A 27919-nucleotide genomic window follows, 5' to 3' on the forward strand; every position below is an offset into this window, starting at 1 on the left:
TCAACTTCTCTTGCTTATTTCTAAAAACGTTACGTTGTTGGGTCTACAAGACTTTGGGAAATGTGCCTTAAACTAACAGAACAGCTATTAAACTCATTTCCAGCTCCATACTTTTATTTGTGGACTCTAGAGTAGCTTAGAGTGATTCACAGTTCATAATAATGCTTATTTATTTTATATGGGATGGTACCCCCTCTGACCATACTGGGGATCTCCATTAATTCTGACAGAGTTTTAGGTCAAAAAAGATTACTTTTACATGCACTGACCTCATTATTATACCTTGAGCTCTGGCCATGTGTTGCTACGAGCATCACATATATATATGGAAGCCCGTTTCCGCCACAAAAAAAAAAAAAAAAAAAAAATTCATAACTCCAAATTTTGAGTTATCTTTCTCAAAAAGTAACTCAAAATTTTAAGAAAAGTAACTTGAAATTTCGAGTTAGCGCTGCCAATCAGTAATGTACGTGAATTATGTCATTTCCTTGTTACCCGGAAGCTGAAGCCCTCAGCTACAAATGCTACAGCTAAGCTACCAGTATTACAGCCAGTCATGAATGCACAAATTGCTGAGTATTTTCAGCGTGGCTTCACAAATGATGAAATCCTTTTGTTATTAGCTGAATCACATGGCGTTACTATCAGCAAACGTACTCTTCAAAGCGGCAATTTGTTGCGATCCGGTTTTGAGTCCGCATTCCTCTGCGCCATATCCTTCCGGGTAACAAGAAAATGACGTCATTCACGTAGATTACTGATTGGCAGAGCTAACTCTAAATTTGGAGTTACTTTTCTCAAAATTTCGAGTTAATAAGTCGAAATTTCGAGAAAGATAACTCGAGTTATGGATTTTTTTTTTCTTGTGCGGAAACGGGCTTCCATACATATATGATAGAAAATCAGGAAAAGAAAAATAGGTCCCCCTTTAAATTTAGAACTGAGAAGATTTTCCGGTTTGTAAATCATATTTTTCCATATAATGCAGACGCAAAACAATCAAGTTTCTAGAGCCAACTGTTCATTTCATAAAGATGTTTTCTTAGAAATGCAGTCTGTATAAAACACTATTAATTACTAAATTTATGATTTTCTTTAAAAAATGTTCATGTTTGTCTAATTTCCTCTCCTTCTCTCCTCATTCTGGTCCATCTTTTTTGTTTGTCTGTTTGCTGTAAACTAATAAAATTACTTAATTATTGCTTTTTTTTTATGTGGAGCCCTGCGATGAGCGGTCGTCATGAGGGCTCCCATCCGAGTTCTCCGTCTCACCCTCAGAGATGGCCTGCATGGGCGTTGAGTACAGCCTGCTGCGCATGCTGTAGCGGCTGCTGTTGGCAGGTGGTGGGATCCTGGAGCGTCCCTGCCTTGAGGCTGCAGATGTATGGAAGGATTTCGGTGAAAAGCCCTCTGCGTTGGTTTTCAAGTAGGGGCTGGAAAGGTGGTCCTGTCCTGATTGGGGCTGCTGCTGAGGGAACATGTTGTCATCGGGGTGTCTGGGTGACTCCATTAGAGTGTCTCCAAGTGATTTAGGGGTGATGGGACTCTTGAGGATCTCTGTAGCTGACATGCGGTAACTAGTGTCAGAGCGGCTTCCTTTTTTAAGCAGCAGTAGTTTGAACTCCTCGTTGGAGGTGCTGGACTTTTTTGCGTTCCTGTAGATTGGAACGGGGACTCTGTGCAGGCCAGGTGGGGTCACGGCAGAGGAGGGTGATGCCACAGAGATAGGGGAGCTTGCAGTGCTGTTAGGTGGTGTGTTCCCTGAAGCGCCACCAAGGCGGTTCCTCACACCCAACTCGGCGGAGTCTTTTCTCCCCAACACTTTCCTTTTAGACCTAAAGAAGACCACATTGATTAAAGAATTTCTGTAAATTTTGAGTATACACAAACAAAATCCTATTTATCTAAGATACTAACCTGTGTATCATAGCGAATAAATCCTCAGTGGTGCGAGATTTAGTGGGGGACAGAAACACGGTGTCATCCTCTGGCCTTGACTCATCATGCACTGAGGACACAGTGCTGTCACTGAGAGTGGAGTCTGTTAACAGGAACATTTCACACATATGAATATACTGCATCCTGTATATTCCACACTAACCAACCATTTAGCATTTTTTCATAATTTGTTTTGTTCAAAAAGCTCATTCAATTATTAGATATATCAAGTTTCAGCAGCTTTCGTATAAGTAAAATTACAGGAGATTCAGTTTACATACATAAAAAAAGATTGTTTCCGCACCCTTAAAATTTATCTTGCGCCTCCATCCTGTAACTTTCCTCCACCCCTTTACAGGGGTCAGCAATTTTTTGAGCCATAAATCCTATTTCAGAGAATGTTCCCACGATTGGAAGAACTTAGGGACAAAAACAGGCAGAATTGACCTCCATCCACCCATTTTATTAAATGTTTATCCAGCTTACAGTCTCAGAGGGGCTGCAGTCTACCCCAGCAGTCACAGAGCAAAATGAAGGGTACATCATTTCACCCTGAGCAGGTTGCCAGTCCCTCACAGGAGCAGAGAGAGGCAGATAACCACACAGTCTCACATCCAAACCTACAGGTAATCCAGAATCACCAGTTACCCAAACACACACACAGCTTTGTGTCACAGGAGGAAGTCCAGACAGGCACACAGAAAACATGCAAACTCCACACAGAGATGACAGACCTTATTGCTGTGGCAGCGCTAATGACTGCAACAGACATTACAGAGGCAAAAAGCAGGAGAAAAAGGTGCAGAGCAGAGAGTTGCATTGAGTACAAACTGGGGTTGAGGAGGGGATCGCAAGGACATTAAGTCATTACCTTTACTAAAATAGTCCTCCATGTCTGGCATGGACTCCTCCTTGCTGTCCTGTGAGATACATTCGGATGACTCGCCCAATGAATCCATTTCTTTGCTGTCTTCATTGCTGATTGGACTGCTTTGCAGCGTCTCCGACTGACTGTCAGTAGCAGGCACTTTATCCAGACTGCTGGGTCTATTGGGGGAACTGTGTAGGACAGGAGGAGGAGGAGGAGGATACGCCTCTTCTTCTTCTTCAGAGTGCTGTTGCTGTAAAGTCTCAGACTGTGAGCTGAAGTCTCCGAGGCAGGCAGGTGTTTCTGGCAGCTCTCTACAGGTCTCTCTTTCTTGACTTGTGGTTTGTTCGGGGACTTCTGGACCTTTCTGGTCCAAACATGAGTTGGACTGGAGCCTGACTGTTGTCATACACTTTGCAGGAGCCTCTTGCTCCGGCTCGTTCCTCGTCTCAGTCTCACATGCTGACCTTCCACTTGTAAGCTCTTCATTTGAGGTAAACACACCTGACTCCTTTGAGGATGGGTGAAAATGATGGTGGTGTGAGTTGTACAGCACGGGACTCTTAAGCTCTAAAGATTTACTAGTGGAAAGTTTGCTAGGTGAGTTCACAGTGGGATATTGGAATTTGGAAGCTGTGTGATTTTCGTGCTGCTCCTTACTGATCGATCGGAGGTGTACTGAGTTCAGCACCGTGGGTGTAATGGACAGGCAATGGGCGTTGAATACCTCTGGGTTGTGAGGTACTATAGGCTTGGCTGACACTGCTGGTTTTTGTTTGTTTTGGTGAAGGATTTGCATCTGGGTCTTGTAAGCTGTCGCCTTGTTGTTGACGCTTTGAAGGGCACTTAAGTCGAGATGAGAGGGAGGGATAATTGGCAGCTCCAGATCCCTCTTTGAGGTTGCGCCATCCCTGGAGGACAGTGACTGAAGTGACAGTGATGAGAGAGAGGACTTCCTCTCTGGGACTTTGGGCTTCCTTTTACCACTTGATGGAGACAGTGGCCCAGGGAAAAAGGTAGAGGGAAATGAGGAGGTGGGTGTTTCTGATTGACTGGAGTAGCCACTGGATGGGCTTGCCAGGCCTGCCAGCTTCTCTGGGGATGTGAGCTTGAAATCTCCCTCGACTGATGGAAGTGAAGGGGTGGTAGCTCTGGAGCCAGACTGGGACGTCTGCGACTCTGAGCTATCCTGTGACTTGATGCATTCAATAACCGTCGTACCCGTAGCTGTGCTGGAGTTTGACAACGATCGGTAAGGATCGGTGGATTTCAAATCATTCAGGAGCCACAGATCTGCATAGTCTGACTGCAAAACCCCCTCATCCTTAAATGAATGTGTATCTGTGGAGACTAAGTCGGGTAGATCAGCTGAGCCCTCAACCCCCCAGCCTACCCGGGTTTCTCTGACCAGTGAGGAGTTTTCAGTGTGAGCCAGAGAGCCAGACAAAGCCAGCTGCAGTTTCCTCTCCTTTGCAGACAGAGGAAGTTGCTGCCCACATGTAATCTTTGGTTCTTTCTTAATAGGGATGTTCCCCTCACTGCATATTTTCCTTAAGGAGGAGCTCCTCTTAGGTGGCGATGGCTTCACCTTTGGTTTTTTTAAGGAGAGGCAGCGTCTTCCCAGTGTCATGTGACCACTTGAATCTGACAGGCCACAGTCAGTGCCTGAGGGTGCATAGTTATTATAAGTGAAGCTTCGGCTACCTTTCAGGCCGCAGTCAAAGTGCATGGAGGTGTAGTAACCTTCATTGTCCACAGAGTAGTGTGAGACGGTGTCTGCTTTCTCTGACGGTGGTTTGTCGGAGAAGCTGCTCTCACAGGTAGCCATACTGGTGAAACTGGGGCAGCCCAGACTGCTCTCAGCCTCTCTGCTTGGCTCGGGGCTGAAGCCCTGTGACCCCGGAGGCTCTGGATTGGGGTAACTCCACTCCCCCTCGATGGGAGTGCTGACACCTACTTCTTCTAATATGTCCATAGCTGTGGAGGAGAAGGAGCCTGCTCTTTGGGTCCTGAGGCCCTGATAGTGGTCCAGCAAGAAGCCTGTCTGGTCATCATTAGTGTGAGTGGCAGCGTTTAAAGAGAGCTCGGAGTCACAGTGGGAGGAGCCGGTCAGAGGTGGAGATGCGGCAGGAGGGATTGTTTCTGATGTCTGGGAGGGGCATGTGGAACTGCTCCCGCTCCAGTTCCCACTGGAGGACTGGTGGTCCTCCTTATGGTCTATCTGGCCTCCCAGCACTGCTGCAGCAGAGACGGAGTGCATAGGGCTACTGAAGGTGTCCGAGCTAGATGAGATCTCACAGCTGCCCATGTCAGCTTTTCTAGGCAGGTGAGATCTGGTCCGTTCCATCCAGCTGCGCTCCGGACTCTGTGACAGCTGCTTGTACTTAAGGCTTCCTAGCTGGTGTTCAGACATGGCCTGGTCATCAGTACTCTCCTCTTCATCCTTCAGAGTCAACTTCCTGGATCCAGTCAGAAACCCCTCAGTGTCGAAGGGGGAAAGGTCCTCCTCATCGTCGCTGTCGTTATGTCCGTTGTCCAACATCCGGCTGGTGTCTCGGGGCAGACTCCGAGAACGCAGGTGTGCTCCAATGGAGGCACTGAACATGGTGTCCGAGGTCTCAGGGAGGGAGGAGATGTTTCCTGCAGAATGTGAGAGGGAGAGGGAGACTCCTGGGCCTCTCTGGAGCCTGATCCTCCTTCGAGATGGTGCTCCTGAGATCAAAAAGTCTTCTGTCTGACAACCGGAGTCTCTGGTGTTGAGATGGCTGGCAAACTCCTGGCTGGAAGGGGTGATATCTGCACTGGCGTGAACTATCACTGTCCGCTCTCTGGAGCCAGGAGAGTCATCAGAATCTGTGAGAAGCAAGACGCACACAAAATACAAGAATAAGAAATTCAAATGTCTTTCTTCATGTATTTAAAGGTAACCTGTTATAAAAAAAATACTTTAGGTGCTCCACTTGTCACAAAGTGTCACCACAGGAGGTGGCTGCACGTTTGATTTGGCAGATCTTTACACTTTTGGCCTTCCTGAGAGAAACTCCAAGGGATTTGTGTCTGTTGTAATGCTTGTCTTTATGTTCTGTCATATATAAACTGCTACAATTGTGGATGCTCAAATCAAACATGGCCAAAGTTTCAAATAAGAACATCAAGTATATATGTAGAAGTAATCCTTGTGAGTCAAACATGCTTGAAATACTCTGTTTCAGGCAGTTTTTCTATTCTTGGTTCGTGATGATATCACTGAGAAGGGATATGCCTAATATGATCATTTCAGCCATACAGTGGGAGGACCTGTACAGCTTGTTTTGGACAGAACGGCCTGCATTAAGGCCCAGAAAAACATAAACAAGCATTATTTTGAACTGCGAATCATGCAAAGCTACTCTAAGCGTGGTCCAAGAAAACTAATATGGAGCTGGAAATGAGCAGTACGAGTGGGGTGGGGGAGTTCCACCCGGCACATTGCATCTTCCCATCTTATTTTCCATCATCTCTGCTGTTGATGGTCCAATGAAAATATTATAGGGATAGTTAACCACTAAATACAGTTTGCAACACTGATAGATGCACAATTCTTAATACACAGTTACATTTGGTAGCTGTAGTTTGGTAGAAAGAAAACAGTACCCATATGAAGTTCTTTAAATGTATTTTTTGGAGAACCACTGTATTCAAGAGAATACATACATCTACAAGTCTGAATTGGGTACTAACTCAGTCCAAAACAACAGTGATGAATAAATGTGTAGTAGGTAGGTATCGTGTTGTCTAAAAAATCTTGTCTTAAAATAAACATTTTCCCTCTTATTATAAGCTTCTGGTATTTTTTAAGTTGGGGGAAGTTGTTTGCCAGCCACAAGTAAATGCAAAAAAACAACAACAAAAAAAACCCCATCCTACTTAATACCAGATACTAGGCCAATTGTGTGGTGGAATTAAACAGCATTCAGCAAACATGAGAAACATTTAAACCCCACAAATATGAAAAGGTTGTGAAAAAAAATGCTAACAAGGTCCACTAGGTCAAGCAAAGCAAGCATGTGACAAGCCTACCACAACTATGCACAGTAATTTAGGAGCAGTTTGGATTTATTTCAGGATAATTCAAACAATAGTCAAAGTAGTCCAGAGAGAAAATCAGATAGTATTTTAGTAATTATTTGAGTTAAAAAAAAAAAAGATACTATTTAACTATTCATTTAGTTCAGAAAGCAGTACTGGCCAATGTGAATTTGGTTTTAGGATGGAGGTTTTCTTTAAATGCCCTTCAAAAATACCTTATAATTGTAACATATGCGCTTGTGCACTCACTATACACTTAATTAGTTCTAGTAACTACATAAAACAATAGAGGAAAAACTAAACTGAATCAAGTTTTTATGTATCGCATGTGTCAGTTTAAGGAACATACCTAAGTCTCGCTGCACCTGTCTCGGAACGCCGGCAACAGTCCTCCGTCTCCTCAGCTTCCGTCTCCTCTGAAGCAAAGACTGCGAGTGAACGAGCGAGCAACGCACACTAGCATCTCTGTCAAAGCCAACCCCTGCAATGGAGACAGCACATCTGAGGAATCTTTGTTTGGTGGCGACTGCTGAGATTCCTTCTTTAACTCTCACGCTGTCACATAAAGAAACATTTAAGGTAACGCTCGGCCGTACCAAATTTAGGTGTTCCACAAAAATAGCAGTGAGGAGTGGAGCAAAGAGATCTGACAGAACTCAAAGTAGTAAGTTATTTACTGCTTAATGTAATGACAAAGCAGTAATTGTAAGAAACTTCGGGAAAGGACAGAAAACAAATGGTACTGATGATGGGTTTTGTACACATAAGAGAACTCCTGATGTGCAGGGTTCTGCTTTCCCTCTCTATATGATTTACTGTCATGTGATTGCAGGTCAGAGCTTTCAGCTCCATAGCGATTGCTGTGCTTTGCTTACAATGTGCATTTTTTACCCTCCACTGTCTCTGACTCGGCCGGTGTTGTTGTACAGCTCTCCTTTTGAGTGAAAATGAGCGAGAGTAAATAACGTCAGGCTGCCCTTTTCAACAATCTGGACAGAACTAATCAGCATTCATGTCACTGCATCTCGCCTCTTTGCAACAGCAGGCACAAAGCGTCAAAGGATGAGAAACAAAGTTAACTGGGCACAAAGCATGACTTGCACATTGAGAGTGACTGGAGCAACATTAATTGTGGCTTGTTTAGTAGCGATTGAACTGCAACACTTCCTTATATCTTCCAGGTACTTCATTGTTTCAAGCAAATTAGACTGTGAACAAAAATTTTAGTATCATGAGGAAGAGCCAAAACCAAACATTGTTCATTTGACGTTGTCCCAAAATTCTTATCAGACAGATACAAAAACATTCACCACACCTTTCACGTTCAAATGAGCACATATAGTTAACTTTATCTCCCTTTTAGTTTTCAATTTATGTTTTTAGTTTTTTTTAACAGTTTAATATACTTTTAGTAAATAATTTTCAAATGTTTAATCACAGTTTGTTTTTGTTTTTTTTAGCAAAATACTGTCCTGTTTATCCATTAACCTAGCTTACAATGTTGTTAGTAGCATTAGTTAACAGTTTTAACTGTTAATCCATTAATTTAGCTTATACTTTACCATCTAGGAATACCTGGAGTAAATAATTCACAAGTGTTTGTTACTAATGTTAACATGCTAGTCTGTTTCAACAGTTTAGTTTCTATTTTTGTTTGTAGTGTTAGCTAGCAATTCTGTACTTTGTTACTATTTACTACTGTTTTCATATACATGTAGATAACACCTTTTAAATAAAAACTTTAGGTTTAACTGCTCACCAACTTTAAAAAAAATGGCCAACATATTAAACTAATATCTTTTTGTTTGTTTTTTTGAATAGCATTATCTAATATTTTCAGCTGTTAATCCATTTAGCTAAAAATTATTATAGCTATTTGCTAACAATTTGACTGTTAGGACTTACTACTTGTAATTTATTAGAATTTACCCATTTTTATAAATTATGCTGAACAATTAATCTTTTTTTTGGTGCTAATTTATAACAATGTTATCTAAAAATATAACAGCTACCCATACGTTTACATTATTTACTACTGCTTTTCAGCTCCATTACTTTCAGTCAGGTTAATAGTTTTGCTAACTTTTAACTAGATTAGCTAATTAGTAATTAGTAAATCACTAACTTATGGTAGAAGTAAAAAAAATATTAAAATACCTTCTTTTTTTTACTGAGTGTTAGCAAGTTGTGTCGCTACTCTAAAAATATAGCTATGGGAAAGTGATAGCTTAGCTTGCCAGCTCTAGCAATCAGAAGAAACAGAGGGAAAGAGCTAGCTTAGCACTATGTACAAATCAACCAGCCCCATGACCTATAATGAATATGGGTACATAGGAAGGTCAGCATGTAGAACTACTGCTATAATAGCTAATTAGCCTGAAAAAGGGGGTGATTTGCTTATTTTAGCATGACTGAAAACAAAGATTAAACAATAAGCTTGACTTTGCTAAAATGTATATAAATCCAACTACCAGCAACTCTTTCTATTTCTAATGAAATCTTTATATCACTTTTTTTTTTAATTTTGAGCAAAGGAAAAATGTAAATTTACACTTTTATGGCAAGATTGGTGCCTTAAATTTCATTTATAGCATGCCGAAAATCACAAAATGATTTTTAAACACTTCAGGTTTTGTAAAGATTTGAAAATACATTATATGAGCTGTAATTACAATGTTTTAGAGCTGCCTCTACGCTGTGCGTCTTTGCTTTTTCACCTTCCAAAGTCAAGCAAGCTGGCTCCTTGTTTCCAGTCTTTATTCTAAACTTAATATAAGCTGGTTGTTGCTTTGTTGTCTGAGTGGTATCAATATTCCTATTTAACACTAAAGGAAAAAAGTTTATATGCAGGAAAAAAACCCCCCAAAAAACAGAAAGGTGGCTACAACTGCTGACAACTGCACACCACACCTTAGTTCAGTCACAACAATCAGATTCAGTGATTTCAATTTACCGGTCACATTAATGGGGATGACACATGAGGTGATGACTTGGGAATTGCTTTTCATTCTCTCTTCTGGAGTGGGCAGCGGCAGAGCTTTAGACCAGTTAGTCTGCTTGTCCAGGGTGGAGGGGATGTTAGGGATGGGAAACTTAGACCGGTGACCTAGAGCCACCCCGTCAGAGTCGGGGTCAGAGGGCGCAGCCTGCAACAGATGGATATTTGCATGGTTAGATTGTTAAGGTTAGGCCAGCATTACATGAAATATGGTTTGGCGGAGTTAGAAAGTGACCAAACTCAGCTTCAGAAAGGGGAATGTGCTGATTAAAGTCAGGGATTAGACTGGTATTGTCGAAGTGTTTATCTGGGAAAGAACTGAAGAGTAGATGTAGAGATTAGTGTCTTATTAATAATCTGCAGCAGTCAGTGCTCCCTTCTTTGCAGGCAGAACAGAGGTAAATCAATACACATGCCCTTCCAGCTGCTGAGTTTAATGTTGGAGTGCAAAGAAACCATTAAGTCATGGAAATGAACAGCATGCTTCGGAAAAAAGGGAGAATGGAAAGCACAAGAAGCATTCAAAGAATCTCTACGTCATGCAAAAAATAAGGTTCAGAAACCCGACTGTGTCCGAGCCTCAGGCTAATAAAAAGTTTGACACACACACACACTACAGAACACGTCTTGACAAATACTTTACAAATAAATAAAACGATGCCTCCTTCACTCACAGGATATGACAAACTATAACTTCAATTCTTAGCTCATGCTCCAACATTCCAAAATTTTTCCGAGGGTCTCCTGCATCATAACAAGTGTCCAGAAATCTCTGAGAGGAAATACTTCACAGCAGCATTCCTCAATCATGGGCCTCCTCAGACTCTGCAGAGCCACTTGTCTTTATATCTACATGCTAAATGAATTTCTTACCTTGAGATTCCAACACAGAGACACATGTGAAACTGGGAGTGATTCTCAGTTTCAACTGGTTCCCACCTCCACAACCCGACAACCTCCCACCCCCATTTAAAGGCAACCCTCGAGCCTTTGTGCTCCCTGTTCCCAGCAGACCAATGAGACCCTGACAAAACCCCGACCACAAAAGAAGCCGGTTTCCTTGGAAACTTCTCGCAACTAGGAGGGAAAAAAAAAAATCAAAGGAAGACCATTTACAGCTGATTTGTTTTGAGAACGGTTTCAGGAGTGCCTGAGAGGAGGGATGAGCGGGCTGAGAGAAAGAGACGAGGGATTTGGGAAAAAGGAGGAAGAGCGGGCACGTACGGGATGAGAGGAAATAAAAAAGGAGCGGCAGAGTTTGAAGCTCATTCCTGTCTCACGACGGGCATCAAGCACGATACTTGTTTAAAAAAAGAAAAGAGAATCAAGAGAGAAACACGAGGCTGTCAGCTGTGCAGTGGGGAAACCACAGCACAGAGGGATCATGGGTAATCACAGGCGCAAGTTTCGAGAAGCCGACCCTATCATTAGAGAAACCCGGGTGGCTGTGATTGTGGCCCACATACACATTCCTCACATACTCCAAGCCCTTCATATGAACTCAAACAACAACAACAACAACAGTATGTAAACATGTGATATGTGGGTGAAACTTTAAAGAGGTGCTCGCCTTCAGTATCACCCCACCCTCTCAACCGGGTGGAGCAGGATGGCTACTACTGCCAGAAAGAGAGAGGGCATGCATTTAAAAAGAGATAAGAAGAGGTCAGTCAGGGCGGACAGGTGAAATAAGGTGTTAGGAGTAGCACTCGGGAGGGAAGGGACCAATACCTTTCTGCTCCAGGGAGAGAAGTGGCAACATTCGGTAGGGGAGGAGGAGCGGGTGGATTCGAACTGAATTACAGGGTGAAAAACAAACAAACAAAAAAGGACAAAAACACATGACAGGAATGAACATGGAGATCTTCAACACACAAACATAAGAGACAACATTAGGGAGGAATATGAGCACTGAAATATTTGGGTCAAGGCAGGCTGGTGAACTGATGCTGAACCAGTTATCATGGTGATGAAAAAATGAATAAAAAATGAATGAAGCAGCACACACGTTACAAACACAGTCCTCTTTACCTGTGCTAACTGTGTCGTTGCATCTCTAAAATGCCTCTCTGGCTCCTTTCATCAAAGGAAATAAAAACCATACAAATATTATTTAAAGGGGAATCATTATGCACATTTCCAACTACATTTTTAAAAAGATTCTTGAAAATCCTGATTGTCTTATACTGTTTTAACTCCCTTCCCCTCCCTTCATCAAGCCAACTTTCTTCTGATTGGCTCCCCTTCTCGGACAGAAGGCTTGGACAGGTGTCACATGATGGTAATTTTTTCAGATGCTGCTTTCTGCTCTTCATTGTGCACAAGATGTCTTTTAGCATCAAGGTATTGAGAGATAACCGTCCCGTTTTAGAGGCCATAAAGTCTGTGTCAGTGATGGCGGTGGCAACGGTATCCTGTGAGGCCATAAGTTGCTGGTTTCCATGTGTTTTTTTGTTTGGTTTTTAGTTGCTGTTTAGTTTTTTGCCTTTTTCCTTCTGTAGGTTTTAAATGTGTCCTTGATCCAACACAGCAGATTTAAATGGCTAAATGACCTCCTCAACATGTCTTTGACATGACATGTTGACATGACATTTGATTCAGGTGTGTTGACCCAGGATGGGATCTAAAACCTGCAGGACACCGGCCCTCGAGTCCTGGAGTTCGAGACCCCTGATGTAAGTGAAACTTAGTGTTTTGTAGCACAATAAGTGGACAGTTAAACCATTACAGTAGGAGAAAATATAAGGGACATCTAAATGATTTATGACGGGGAATGCAGTTGGAGGCTAACTACACAAGCAGAGCCTCAGTTATGGTCACAGCACTGGTTGTTCAGCGAGTGTGTGCTGTAATGTCATCACAACCCTCAAACCATTCATATCTGTGCTTGACGCTCCTGAATGAGACGTGTCTCGGTTCAGAAAGAAAGCTCTGCATCAGTGCTGGTACGGACAGATTTGTTTCACAGTTTTTCCAGAATGGATTTTCCATCTGATCCTTTTCTGTGATCTGGTACAGGCTATTATAGCATTTAGCTGTGCCATAATATACTGGCACTGAAGACAACCTTGACATTTAAAAATAAAACTACAATTTTTATATAAAAATGCATATTAGAATATTATAAATAACAGCGTCATTACTAAAACACATCGGGGTGTAAACTAGTGACAACATTTCATTAGTTTACAGTCTGGGAAAGAGAGGAGACTGACCTGAGATCATATGAGGAATATCTGCTTTTACTGATGTCACCAAGAGCCAAGATTGGGAAAAAAAAACTGTCTGAAACTGAGTGTTTGTCTGAGCTGTTGGCTCACAGCGATTACTTGTATACGCACTGACCTCGTTATTGGAAACTATGGCCATGGGTAGTAAAAGCACTGACCACTGGTGTGGTATATGTAAGAAAATAAATAAAAGCAGATTAGGTTCCCTTTAAAATGCAATAGAAGCAACATTTGAATATCAGAAGATGATTATTTTTCACTTATTGACAGGGATTCATCTGTGTCTATCAATATGAATTACAGTGATGGTGTCACTGGACTTGGTGATTTTCATACTGAAATCAAGAAGATCTTTTAAAGCAGTTTGGATCAAAGTCGAGGACAATCGTCTCACCGTTGTTAAATTTGTTCCCCTCTGAGGGGAGGGATACATGGGCATTGGGGGCACCGGCGAGATTGCGATGGTAACTCTCCGCTCCCTGCTGCCCGATCGTCTCCTCTGGTGATCTGCAGCAAAAAAGATGTAAAACACTGAAGACCGATTGTATTTATCCACTGATATAATAAAATATAAGTGTCGAGAGGTGTCACATGCAGACCGGCCTGCAGGGTCAGATTAATCTGGTTAGATATGACTCCTTGGTCAGCCATTTTTTCTGCATTGAATTTACCCAGGAATTATTGTATAGTGTTGTGCTTAAGAGTGCATGACTAAAGTGATTTTGATGAATTTATAAGTGCACTTCTTTGATGCTTGACTATTTATGTTTTTTTAAGTTGTAGATAGACTGTCTGTGTGAAAATGGCCTCTGAACATGCTTGTTATTGACGTTGTAGTTGCACAACATGTCCACTAGAGGGCACGATGCCTCCAAACACAGGCTGCAGTCCTGCCCGGAAGGATGCAGGTTATAGCTGAAATGTTTTTAAATGGCACGTAAGGTAAAAGTGAAGCAGTTTATTAACTAGGCATGACAGAGAGCAGCTTTCCTTCCTGTGTTGCAATCTGAGGAGCTGAGTGCTGCTAAGGGCCTCACCTCGGTGCAGGGCCCACAGGCTGGTTTTGGCTTGCCTGTGGAGCTCTTCCACACATTCTGGCCGTGTAGAGGGATGGAAAACGTTCCTCTGCTGATGCCAGGGAGCTTGGTAATGTGCTGTCAGCTTACTCTCCACATCCAGGTTAGATACCGCTGTCAGGGAGCGAGAGAGAGGTTAAAAATGACAAACCTTTTCTAGTGAAATTCAACAGTGTGGTCACTGACAATCCTGTGTCATAATTTATAAGGCACAAGGGCATCTAAATGATCCTAAAACATCTAACTGAAGTACAAATTAAGCCACACCTGTGTGACTAGGTAATAGTTTGAAACATGTTGCTTTACATTGGAAGTTTAGTGAGGAGAAATGGTCACAAAAAGATCTCAATTGAATGAGCCTTCCATTAATAGAGAGAAAGCTCCAACAATCAGACGACCCTCTATGAGTAATCACTTGGCTTTGTGTCATGACATGCTATTCTGTGGGAAGCAACTTTTTTCCAATCGTCTGTTGTAAAGTTTTGGTGAGCCGCTTTAAATCTTAGCATCAGTTTCAAGTTCCTAACTGACCGTAGAGGCACCAGGTGTGAACTTTTGCTTGTTTTTAACAACTGGTTATTTGAGTTACTATTGCCTTCAGCTTGAAGCAGTCTGGCCATTAGGAAGCCATTGTCACCCAGAGAACTAACCAAATTGTTTGCGGAGGATTTAAGCGACACTTCAAAGTCACCTTCCTTCCCCATTCTGATGCTCTGTTTGAATTTCAGCAGGCTGTCTTGACAATGTTTACATACCTGAATGCATTCATTTGGTGGCACGTGATTGGGTGATTAGATACTTGTGTTAACAAGCAGGTAATACTAATGAATTTGCTGGTGGGTCATTAATTTATTCTGCCACTTTATAGAGACCAGCTTTTTGTCATAATTAGCTGATATTTCACTAGTTAATCCAACCTGTTATCTGATAACTTTAACAGTCAGATTTTTATCGTTCATGAATTTCCTTTAAAGGACAATGGCTACTATCAGTCTATTATTTCTTCAAGCTTCTTGTAACCCTTATTGAGACATGATGGCTGCATCATGGAAAGGCAGCTTTCATCACGACTTGTACTGGAGGTTCACGCAGGCATTTTTGTGGTTAAAATGTGTGACGTCCACATTTTCTGAAACAAATGCAACTGATGAGCTTTGCTTTGTGGTGGCTTTGAATGTTATCTCCTTCTACATATGAACACTAAAGGGTTTTTTATTAGTTGGGAGAACAACAGAGTCAGCTTAAAGCCTGAGACTAAAAATCCAGATAATCACATCCAATGTTAGCAGCACAATAGCCTGTTTACTAAGGCAATGCTATCACCTGCAGCCAAACAATAGGTATTAATGCAACCTGCTAGTGTGACTTTCATCCTCTAAACACTGACCAATACATGGAATAACCTCACTGCTCCCCCTTACACCTCCTCGAGTTACTGCACCGCTTCAAATTACACATAATGCATGGAGGGGCTGCATGAATGGGGAAAGTTTGAGTTCAAAAGGATGAAATCTGGTCTTTGTGCTGGGACTTATTTGGATGTTGACTGCTTGACGTATGCACAGGAGTGATTCATACAAGAACAAGATGTCAAAGAGAAACCAGCATGAGTAGATTAAAATAACAGCATAGTTTGGCTGCATGAAATAAGACTCCTTCATTGAACGCACTGGCGTGAGATAGTATCTCAGACATCTGTAGCGAAATCCAAGTAAAATCCTGAGGATTAACTGCTGAGCTTTTGCTTTGATAGCACACAAAGACAGATCTGTCAGTCTTCTCTTACCTGCCTGACATTTCTGGGCCTGTCCTTGACCGGGCAGCTTTGCCGAATCGCACTCTGTCTGACCTCTGTGTCTGATGAGAGGCAGCTCTGGCTCGCAGTTTGCTTTGTGTTGCAGCCAGAAGTTAACTTTAGCCTCATTCACACAGAAAAGGACACAGTCCAACTCCTGACTGGAGCTACTAAAGGTCAGGAAGACCCAGCGCAGCAGCCCGGCACTAAACCTCAGCCTGTGTATCCAACTGCTGCATATGCTAAGTGCTTTTCTAACATCACTATCACTGCTGTGAATCCTCTGGCAGGTCCTTTCTAAGAAACACTGCGAAATCCCCAGGAGACACGGCGTGTTTATCAGCTACGCCGACACAACCTGACGTTTTCCAGGGTGATCTAAAAGCCCTCTGCTGTGTGACCTCGCTGAACTAAAAACACGCTCTGTGTTGCGTCTCCTGCACAGCTGGAGAAGCTGGAGGTGAACTCAGCAAAGATTTACACTGGTGTGGAGGCACCGCTTCACTCGAATCTCAATGAAATTGTTTTACGCCCGCCAGATGTTTCCTACCTGCTGCCATATATGACTTTGCATGCGTGTTGTAAATAAACAGCCAGGTTTAAAATATAAAACATGAAACAGTCACCTTTGTTAGCTGCAAAAATTTTTTTTAATGCAGGAAAAACCCTGTAGGACCTGTATGGATATATCTGCATTTATTATATTTATTTATTGGACTTGCCACAGATTTAATATCGGTGCAGTAATATATAACCGAGCAAACGCCCACAATATTTCAGACGTGGAGCAGATGATGTGTTTGTCATGTAAATTATGGTGAAATGAGGAGCCCTCTGACACTGTTTGTCAGCCTCTCCACTCAGTGCTTCCCCACTGAGCTGTGAACTGTTGGCCTTGCTGTGACACCCTCAGTGTCTCACAACACACTAAAAACCCATTTGACAACAATAGCAGACACAACTAGGACAAACACTGTGCTCTCTTCATCTGACTCCATTCAACCTTCCCCGTTTTTATCGTCCTCCAGCTAAAAAACACATCAGTACTTCCTTTGACCTTGCTCGCTGAAATCTTGGTTAAGTGAGGCTGTGTTTGTGCGCCAGAGCACGAGTTCATTAGAGGCCTTTAAGAGAGGTTTTCATGGACACAGAAGTCCATATGGGCAAAGCTTTTAGTGCTAATTTAGTGGTCAGCTGTTGCCCCCAGTGAGGCCTAAGAAAACACATCAGCTGCAGTCATCTCATTGACCTCTTGGCAGCTTTCTCTTTGTTTCACATCAGGCTGATTGATTTGCAGCATGGCTATATTGAGCCAAATGAGCCACATGGCCTCCGGTGAGAAGAAGAAGAAGAGAAAAAAAAAGATTTTGAGGAGCATTTCTGTATATTTGCGTCGTTGCTTGTGGCATCTTTCTGTTAACTTTCCTGGCGAGGTGAAATCACACTCTATTATGTGCACTGTGACACTGCCTATCAATCTCATCTCCACCTCTTCATTTGCTGCAGGATCATCCCCCACTGCACTCAGCCCTGCAGGCCAGGAGAAGAGGGGCAATGAAAGCCTGCATGCATCCCCAGACTGCCTCTGCCTTGTAATTTTCTCGATTTTGGCTCAGACAGGAGCCAAGTCAAAACCGCCTCACACCTACGCTCACACACCTACAATTTGCCAGCGGCCTGGGAGGACAGAGCCGCAGATGTCAGCCATTAGGTCACACGTAGAACTTTAGAAAAACTCTAAATCTGAACTTCTGTACATGCAACAGGCAGACAGATGAGCTTGCACATTGCTGTTTCAGCTGTGTGTAATTTACGTGAGTGGATCTTTGATTCCTTTTTTTCTTTGGGGTTACTCACGCTGCAGGGCAAGAGTAGTGGGTGGGGAGCATTTGGGTTTTTAACACGGTTCAAACTAACCGTGAAAAACAAACTCTTCATCATCGCGTCTTACATCTTGTGACAAAGTGTGAAACCGCTGTGGTTGACATGCAGAGCAGGAGCGAAGTGGGAGGTGCATGCAGCTCAATTAAAGCCTCAGTAAATTATACAGTACCTTGGGGTGTGAGGGCGAGGCAGCATCCCAGAGGCATGGCAATGCACGGTGGTTTAAACTCACTTTAAATCCGTCACCTGAACAGGAACTCCGCGTCCTTTGTGACTGACGGTCCCTCGGCTCTACTGACCTACAGCCCCTCTGGAACATCTGCTCACACTCCACCCCCATGTCCCCACCCAGTGCAGGGTACAGATGGCCCAGCCGTGCCCTGACTTGGAGACCACTAATCTGTTTATGGTGTGCTATAGGAGGAGAGGAGTGTTAATCCAAACCGCTGAAACAACACTGACCACTTAACCTACAATGAAGGATCGCGGAGGGTACGGAGGAATGCCGAAGGATGTACGGGACAGTGCATGTCCTGAACTTTTGTGTTAAATATTGCAGTTCATTCTTTAAATAAATAATTTAGATACTTTGAACTACTCAAGCACAATACTTTCTAATCAAATTTGTTAGTGAAAGAAAATGCAAAGCATCTAAACTAGATGCATGCCACTCACCTCAAGAAAAAGTAAACAGACCAAACTGCTGGGAGACTTATCCTTTCATATTTTTTCTGTAATCAAAAATGAAAATGCTCCAATGTAACATCTGCGATTATTAAAGAAAACAACGCTGCTCTCCCGCTGAGTGTCCAGTCAGCTGCTGGAGAAAGTCTCCACTGAGGTCTGATTAGGAAAGCACAAAGAGTCGAGTCCCAGTGCCAGTAGGAAAAAAAAAACAATAATACCCCTCTCCCCAGTAATCCGCTCTGAGCCCAAATCCACCCAGCTGATGGTGATGTCGCTGCCGCCGCCGCTGACCAGCTGCATCAGGTGGGGCACAAGATTGTTGGCATTCAATAAGAAACCAACAGGCTAGCTGAGGGAAGCTTAAGAGTTGCTGAAATGTTGAAATGCTGATTATAAGAGTGATGAACAGGAGGATTAATGGCAGAAATATAGCATAATATTAACCAATTAAAGAGCCAGCTACTTCTGGCTGCTCTTATTCACAAGAAGTAGCCAACGCAGGCAACTCCACATGTTTGCTTTTGCAGGTTTTTCACACTGCTTGCCCTTCCTGATGCAAACATAAAGGGATCGGTGCCTCCTCTTTGGATCAAACCAGGGACCTTTTGCATATTAAGTAAAATGTAGAAGCCAGTACACTAAAGGTCTATATAAGAAATTAAATAACCAGTTAGAATAAAAAAGAGCCTAAAAATACTAGAGAAATTTTAAAAACACCTGTGAAATATTTTGCATCTATATAATCATAAACAAAGCAAAAAAAGACGTGTTTTAATAATAGATTAAACTGGCAGTCCATTACTTTTTGACAATGGGTATTACAGCAGACTCATTTTCAGTTACATATTTGGGGACTATGTAAAATTTTGCTTTCTATTATTATAATTGTATTTAATCTTTGCATAATTCACAGTTGTAATTAATCCATATTATAATCCATCCATATTTATCTCATACTGGGCCCTGGTTCAGCCCTTCAGTTCATCTTCTGTCTGAAATACAGCCCTTTAAACTTCACAGTGAAGCACCGGCGCTGTTTGCTGAAATGACCATATAAAGATATTCCCTCTCTGACATCACATGGGTCCAACAGTAAAAAAAGACTATCTGAAACAAACATTTAGAGCAACCTAACATCATTTGTAGACATGCTCCCAACTGCATAACAGATCTAACGTCATAGCAACGGTATATCCCTAATTGCTTGTGAGAGCCAGCCAATCAGAAGAAAGCTGGCTTATACTGTGGCGAGCTAAAACTGTTTTTTCAGGTTGGGGATAAAATATTTAAGATGCATAAGGTTTAGTTTTGAAGTGTGAATCGGGTGAAGCTACTTTAGAGTTCAAGAATGAAAAAAATAGAGTTGTCCTTCTAAATGATCCTCCATCATTTGGTGTTTTGATGATGGTGGTGGACACTCCCACAGGAGCTCGGTTTGGGTTGAGATATGGGAACAGCAAAGGCTTAAATATATGATTTGTATCAGTGTAACAACGAAGCCACCCAGTGAAGCCTCATGCTCTAATGATGGAGGCATTTTTATGCTGAATAACAAAAGATAAAGGTGAACACTCAATACTGTTTAATTGGTCCAATAGCTTCACATATTTGCAAGAGAGGGGGCATCTGGATTTGAACCAGAGACCTCTTGATCTGCAGTCAAATGCTCTACCATTGAGCTATACCCCCACACCAGGGCTATGTTCTCACTGTAAATGTGACCCAAGCCTTGCCAAATGCCCTGCACAATATAACAGCCTCACGGTACTGGTGACTCCCCACAGACCCTGGATCCTATATTTCCCATAACTGCACCATGATTGCATCTCTGAAGCACTCTTTTTTTTTTTTTTAAGAGAAAGCTATTATGCTTTTACTTACTTTCTCTTTGCCAAAGGTCCAAATAATGAGGCTCACAGGGAATACATACTACGACTTCATTATCTGGAGGTTTGGCTGAGTTTAATATGAGCATCCAACACTGGGACAGTTTATATATGACAGAAAACTTTAAAAAGCATAATAGGTCCACTTTAATATTGAACTCCAAAGACATAAAAGCATTTTGAGGAAATCTATCATGTTTAATCAGTCATAAAAAATCGGAACAGTCACAACTGTCCAGAAAAGAAATGGGTATGTGGTTACATAGCAAAAATTAGCAGAGGGAACCTTGTAAATGAAGTTGCACTTACTTTGCAGCTTAACTGAGCACTCTTCAATACAAGCCTCATTTAAACCACACACAGCACTTTGTACACATACTCTAAATTGCCTTGGGAGCGTTTAGGTTCAGTCCCTGGGATTGAACCAGCATCCTTTCTAGAAGTCACCACACCAAATATATCCATAAGAAAAGAGCCCTTTGTGCTTTCATTCCCCTGCTTATCCACCTGTTTCATAGTCTTTGTTGTCACTGCTGTAGAAGGTGTCACTTGCTTTTAAAGCAAGGGTAATGTGGTAACTGTCCAATTTAATTGGTGTATTTAGCGTGTAACATTTAATTGGCCCTTGGGATCATTTCCACTCTGACACTGGACTTGCACAGACTGGTCATAGTTGAGACTAATTCTAGTACAAGTAACTGAAGGTGTTCCCATCTGTCTCTCTTCCTACCACACCTATTCAAACAGGCACTCCCTCAGCTCACCTGGAGCTTTGATGTGGGCTCTGCTTGGAATGCGATGCTAGGAACCAGGAGGTCCACAGGGGGGGTAATGAGCCGTTTTTGCAGCCCGATGCTGCTCTCAGGTGCCTGCAGGTACCACACCAAACAGCTGCTGAGCAGTAATCAAACTGCTGGTTGACTTCCTAAAGTGCTTTACTGTCCCTCAATATGAGTCAGCTAATTATCCGGCTGAGAAACGAGGAATACGCCCATCAGGATCACGATTCTATTTATAGTCCCATAAAAGTGACGTTTCAATCTACCTAATCTGTTCTTTAATGACATCACCACGGCGGGAAAAGCACGGCAGGAGTGTGAAATTATACCTGATGAATTAAAACGCACTAAAGTCTGCTTGTATTTCTTGACTTGAGGTCAGCACGCAGGGGTTGGCAGCGCTGCAAGCCCACACACGAAAACTCGTCTGGTGGTGAAATGAAATCACACGTGTACTTTCAGGAGACGCTGCTTTAGATTTTGGACCAGCGCCTGGAGCGCCAAACTGTCTGTCTGCTTGTGTGCCAGGAGGTACAGTGAAGGGTGAAAATGAAGAAAGGGAGGGGGAATCCCATCAGATATCACAGTTTTCCATTGTAAAACGTTAAAACACATGACCTCACGATAAACCTAATGTTCTACTGAAGGCAAATAACGAGGAAAATGTCAGAGCGAAGTGCATAAACACACGACGACCATACAAGCTTGGAAAGCCCAAAAATATATTCATCAACAGGAAAGAAATTTCAAAACCACAACCCCAAAGCTTCCCTCCTGCGATACAATCCTCAGCAAAGCTATAAAGTTTCTGAAGTTTATCCATATCCTAAACGCACACACGCAGTTCTTAAACCATGCTGGTTAAGAATTATTTGGAATAATATCTGAAACTCTGTTGCTGCTGAGCCGAAATCCTCCCGAAGATCGACGAAGGCTCAGAGTTGTAGAAGAGGAGCGGTGCGCGATTGTTTCCTCAGCTGCTTTAAATTACCACTACAAAGTCTGGCGGCAGACTGCGGTGACTTTGAAATACTTTCCATTTTGAACCCTCCACAGCGCTGCACATCGCAGGGTAGGCGTTACGCCAACAAAAAGATCTCCCTCTTTCGAGGGAGACTTTCCTGGTGGGGAAAGGAGGAGGATGTGTTAAACGTCTGACGTCCTCAGAAACATTTCCTTTGTAAACTTTTCCAGCTTGTGTAATGTTCACGAGAGTGTGCGGCGTGTTTTACAGCACGGTAATGAGCAGGCAGTTTTGTGAGAGCGTCACTGCACATTTATGTGACACTGAATCCAGACAAATGAATAAATAGAAAGGGTGACCTGGGCTTTCATATCAACAGCAGATCAAATAATTATACTTTTGGGGAGTTTTAGCAACTTTTAGCTCATTACTTTGGTTTTACAGTCTGCAACTTTAATGCTTTACTCTCTTTATGGTGTTTTTGCCAGTGTATAGCAAACCCAACAGCCCACCGGGTGTGAGTTGACCTCCTGTCAATCCTACTGTTCAATGGATGTAGGCTAAATCACACATTGTTATATATGAACGACTTTAGCCATTGCTGGTCTCGCAATGGCATATAATGTTTTCAGATCAACTCCCTGGTGTTGGTGCATTCTCACCAAACACAAAGTAAAGTTTTTGTAGTGTGATTGCAACAAGGCGAGCAAAACCACATTCGTGAAAAGTCAGTTTCATGCTGAAATCGCTGAAACCCATCAGCTGTGATTTGAGAACAGGGGTCTCGAACTCCAGGGCTCGAGGGCCGGTGTCCTGCAGGTTGTAGATGTGTCCTTGATCCAACACTGCAAATTTAAATGGCTAAATTACCTCCTCAACATGTCTTGAAGTTCTCCAGAGGCCTGGTAATGAGCTAATCATTAGATTCAGGTGTGTTGACCAGGGTGAGATCTAAAACCTGCAGGACACCGGCCCTCGAGCCCTGGAGTTCGAGGCCCTTGACGTAGCCTCTGGGTTTGAAAAGTAAAGCCATTGCATTCTACTTAGTGTCCAGCAGGGGGTGAGCGCAACAAAAACTTCAAATTACATGAAAGTCTATAGAAAAATGACCCTTTGCTTCACTTGCTTTATCACCTCATTAAACACTTTCATGATTAATTACGTGATCAACGGTTAGTTTCAAATCTTATTGAATAGTACACGATGCTCATTTTGTAAACAGTGAGAGTGATGTATATAATAAAGATGGGCTACGCTTGGTGCAAGCATCAATTTCTTTTAATTTCTTATTTTCTCACTCTGACACAGTATATATAGATACTGTATTTTTTTTAATTAACAAAAGAAAGCTTTAGAAGACTTAACTAGAAGAAAATGTTTGCAAATCTACTTATGTAAGATTCTAAGCCGAGATTTAAAAGTGTATTAAGAAAAGGTTTTGGATAAATGCAATTCTGAAAGCTAAACCTGCAGTTTTAAACCTCCCTCTTATTCCACTGATCCACCAAAGAGCAAAATAAGTACATCTATCAAAGTGCTACTAAAGAATGACAACATCCAGGGAGAATCCAGCTCTTGCAGCGATGCGGTGCAATCAATCCTTAGTCACACTGAACAGCTCAAACAGCATGAGTGGGAGTTTCCACTGCACTTCTCAGCTCACTGTAATTAAATCATGATTTACACTTATCAGGAGCAAAAACAATGATGAAATCATCTGGAATTTACCGTCCGCAGATGTTCTCTCATTAAAATCTTGTAAAAAACCCAAACCAAGTCATTCATATTAGCTTCACTTTGAATCGACTCTCGCTCTGTTTGTGTTGTGAATATTTCATTACCCTGCCCTCACCATACAACCTGACCCCCTTGTTTACAGGCGTCCGCTCTTTGACTCACAGTTTCTAAGCGATGAAAAGAAAAGCCTCAGTATAACAAAAACTGTGAATGAGAGCAACTCCCAGCCAGCGGAGATGGGCGATTCATTTTTCTCTCCTCTACATGCGCACTCAGCGGGGTCGGGAGAGGTCAGAGCCGATGCATTCAGCAGCCTTTTACCTCTTGACCTCTAGACACCTCATTATTATGTCTGCATACAGACTGTGGGGTCAGCTCACATCAGCAAACACTCAAGTAAATCACCAATTCATTGGCCACTTGTTCACAGGCCTCGTTGCTGACTGTAGATATTCAGTTTTCAGATGCTTAGTGATAAAAGCTACCCATTTCTACATTTTTAAACTTAATAGAAAAGCAAAAAAAACACTGAAAAGTTACAGATATAAACTATAAAAAAAGCAATCGAGCAGTTCCTTAATGCACAACATAGGGGAAAATGTGAAAAACACATGTAAGAAAAAAGTAACAGCCTATATTTTTAAGTACACTTAAAATTCCTTCAACCTTTAAATCAGCAAGGAGCTCATTTTACAGCTCTGCCCTCCTGATTTGCTACAGAGGCCTTCAGGAGGCTGCAGCACGCCCTCTCATATCACATCATTTAACGGTCTTTGAGGTCACAGCTGACTCCTATTGGGCTGTAATGGCCCTCCCGCTGAGCTTGGCTCGGGTCCCTGCTTTCCCTACACCTTTGAAGTACTCACACACTCAGACTCAGCAGAGGAGGAAGGGGCGTTCCTGGGCTGGTCCCAGCTGAAAAGGCTCTCTGGGTTTCCGTAGCCTCCAGGTCCACCTGGCCTATTAGTCTCACAAATTAAAACATTCGCCCTTTGACCTCCTGCTTTTGTTCCGTCTCAGGAGCACCCAGAGAAAGGCGGGAGTTTTTGGTAAGAGATTTAAAGAACAAAAAGAAAAACTCGTTCCCATCTTTACTGGAAGTAAAGGTAGTGTTAACCACAAGGCAGAGGATAATGAAAGCCCCTGAAGTCAGAACAAGCAGAAGAAGTAACCTGAGCAGCCTCGGCACGATCAGCTCTGTCAACATGAACCAGAAGGCTTACGGGAAAACGGTTGCATTCAAAAAGGTGAAACAAAAGTGTTTTTTCCTCTGTGGTCGGACAGGACGAGCGAGGAAGGAGCGAATTTACCTTTCCACATGCACAAAGCCAAGAAAAACAAGACGGGAACGAGAGATTAACCTGTCAACAGGCTGCATTTATGCTGTGCACATTATGTAATTTCAATACAACTCCACATGCATGACAAAGCAACATTAGACATGGGAGGATGTGTTTAATTGAATTGTTCCTTTGAATATTTAAACGTGCGTTACAAAATGTGTCCTGGCAGGGCCTGCTCAGGAAGGAGGCAGCTCACACCTTACAAATGGCTTGGACCAGACCACTACGCCAGCAGTCTATCACAAGTAGTGCTGTCAGCGTCAATCTCATTGAAAGGACGTTAACGATATAACTGCATTAATGCGGCACATCTCCGTTAGCGAGTTAGCGCTAGCAAGAGTAGCGTGGGGCTGCACGGCGTCAACGGGTTAACGAGGTAACCGCGCTAATGCGTTGACGCCGTGCAGCCTCGCACTACTCTTGCTAGCGCTAACTCGCTAACGGAGATTTGCCGCATTAATGCAGTTATATCGTTAACGTCCTTTCAATGAGATTGACGCGCTGACAGCACTAATATTAAGTAAACTTGCTGAGGTAGCCAACCCTCCAACTCCCTCCCTCAGCAGTGGATAGAGAGTATGAGGAACTAGCATGCCCACAATCTTTGCATCGTCCTCTCTTATAGGTACCAACCAGGTCTGCCAGCCCCAGATCCACTGTCAGTCCCCAGTGAGACCATCATCAGGCCTAACTTGCTGTTTCACAATCAATAAAAGCTGTTTAATCACATTTGGAGATGTGGTTCCTGCTAGTAAATGAGGTAAAAACAGTAAATTGAAACATTTTGTTTTGCTTTTTGTAGGACTTTTTATCAATTTTCATTTCTTGAGGGAATGATGGCCTGCCGTGCAAAGGCAAACACAGTGCCATGTCAGTCATAATAGCATGTGTGTTAAGAGTAAATAACTCTTTCTCTTGTCATAAAACAGAAGACACACTGCTGCCTGCCTGACCTTATGTGTCTCGTATAACTGTTTCACGGTCACACTGGCCTATATCTGCGTTCTGCTTTGACTGAAAGGCTGCACACTGCTTAGTGTTTAAATTTTAACCCTTTATTGACCATGGGCCCACCGGCGGGCCCATTTTACAGGTAAATTTGAAGGGCCGGTCAATAAAGGGTTAAACAAAAACCAGCTCCTGGCGACAGAAGCACATCCAGTGTGTTGCAAGCTGCTCATTTATCAGCTCAGTGTATGACAAGCTGAGGGGTCAGAGGGTAGAAGCCTACATGGCACTACAGTTTCAGGTCACAGGCGGAGCTGCAGAGGTTACGGAAACACTCGAGCGATTACAAACTTACATGCGTGTGTATGTGTGTGTTCGGTATCAGTGAGGGCAACAACCTCACACAGTTGGAGAGTCGCTTTGTAACCTGGCACTAAAGGTACACAGGAATATGCAGACTGTTATGTAAGTGTCTGAATAGCTTAATCGCAGAAGGTTTTCACCACAGTTTCCTGTGTAAACACTGAGCTGTGTGAGCCTCAGACTCTGGTTTCACCAGTTTACTGGCATCACTCGCCGCTCACATGGAGCACAATAAGCAGAACAGACAGAGTGTGAAGGGAGAGCAACACAGCAAGGGGAAAATAGGAAACCCTGAACGCAGACATGGAGGAAGGTGTGGTTTGGAAAGAGATGACGAGGGCAGATTTGGTGCTGGAGGATCGCAGTGGAAACCTCTGTTTAACAGACAGCTATGGTCAGACTGGGGTCAGCTTTGTAGGAGAGTGACCTGTGGGAGTCTCAGGGAAAGTCATCAGGAGGGAGTGGCATTAGGCTGAGCTGGGCTGACCCTCACACATTTCTGTCTGCTGGGAATCAAATCAGAGAGAGAATACATCGGCGGCCCGGCTGGTCCAAGACAAACCAGTCGCTGGCAGGATGGATGGATATGCACAGAGCAAACCCAGCAGCCCTTAGAGGGAAAACAATGGAGCACCAAATCCTAGCGGCTTCCAGCACCACACCCAGAAAGCCCCCAAACCCACAAGCTTCACCAGGAGGTGGAACTATTTAGAGAGAAATAGCACTGCTAATACAACACAGTGTTTCCCACACACAGACTTTCCTCTATGGTCCTGGGTTTTGTTTAGTTTTGGGCCATGTTTTGATTTAATTGTCATGCTGTTCTCGTGTTTTTCATGTTCACATTTTCCTTGTGTCTTTAGCCTCCCTTTGTCTTTCTCTCCTTGTTTCGTTCCGCTTTCTTTCTTGTTTCCACCTCCTGTTTTATTTAAGTAATATATTTCCCCAGTGTACCTTTCCTCTGTGTCTTCACCTCCTGTCTTTTTCCCTTTCTCTGAAGGCCTAATTGTCTTCAGTTAGGAGTGCATGCCTCCATTGTTTAAATTCCTGATATGAATCAGCCAGTGCAAGTGCATTTTCTATTTATTTTTGGTCTTCTCTGCAGATAGCCACACACTTTGGCGTTTTTTTAAACTTGTACACCTGCAGTGCAAGATTGCAGAGTTGTGCCAACGCACTTTGCATGCAGCTTATTATTGCTGTTATTTGTTCTCTCCAAAAATCATCATCTTTTTGTTTTTTTTCTCCAATCCAACACAGGGTTGCTGTTGGCCGGAGCCCATCCCACTTGTTGCAGGGTGGGAGCTTTGCCAGGCTGCCAGTCCATGCCACGGCTACCACACAGAGTCAGACAA

At 42.9% G+C, this 27919-nt stretch overlaps 1 protein-coding gene and 1 non-coding gene across 4 annotated transcripts in view; both read right to left on the reverse strand.

Moving 5' to 3' along the window:
* Nucleotides 1–455: 455 nt before the first annotated feature.
* Nucleotides 456–27919, reverse strand: part of nhsa (Nance-Horan syndrome a (congenital cataracts and dental anomalies)) — a 66991-nt gene continuing 39527 nt past the window's right edge. The window contains exons 1-9 of one of the 3 annotated variants that reach the window (XM_063466089.1): nucleotides 18533–18684; nucleotides 14140–14292; nucleotides 13497–13609; nucleotides 11604–11666; nucleotides 9828–10020; nucleotides 7224–7355; nucleotides 2810–5659; nucleotides 1918–2041; nucleotides 456–1835 (exon numbers count right to left, since the gene is read on the reverse strand). In XM_063466089.1, coding sequence (XP_063322159.1) covers nucleotides 1211–1835; nucleotides 1918–2041; nucleotides 2810–5659; nucleotides 7224–7355; nucleotides 9828–10020; nucleotides 11604–11666; nucleotides 13497–13541 — 4032 coding nt within the window. In that variant the 5' untranslated portion in view covers nucleotides 13542–13609; nucleotides 14140–14292; nucleotides 18533–18684 and the 3' untranslated portion in view covers nucleotides 456–1210. Of the gene's footprint in view, nucleotides 1836–1917; nucleotides 2042–2809; nucleotides 5660–7223; nucleotides 7356–9827; nucleotides 10021–11603; nucleotides 11667–11903; nucleotides 11949–13496; nucleotides 13610–14139; nucleotides 14293–18532; nucleotides 18685–27919 lie in introns of those variants that run through there. The other 2 variants (XM_063466087.1, XM_063466088.1) reach the window with 2 other exon arrangements.
* trnac-gca (transfer RNA cysteine (anticodon GCA)) lies at nucleotides 20162–20233 on the reverse strand. The gene has a single exon. It is a non-coding gene; the product is annotated as a tRNA-Cys (tRNA).

This window comes from Pelmatolapia mariae, linkage group LG23 (genome assembly GCF_036321145.2).
Source record: "Pelmatolapia mariae isolate MD_Pm_ZW linkage group LG23, Pm_UMD_F_2, whole genome shotgun sequence".
Classification (NCBI taxonomy): Eukaryota; Metazoa; Chordata; class Actinopteri; order Cichliformes; family Cichlidae; genus Pelmatolapia; species Pelmatolapia mariae.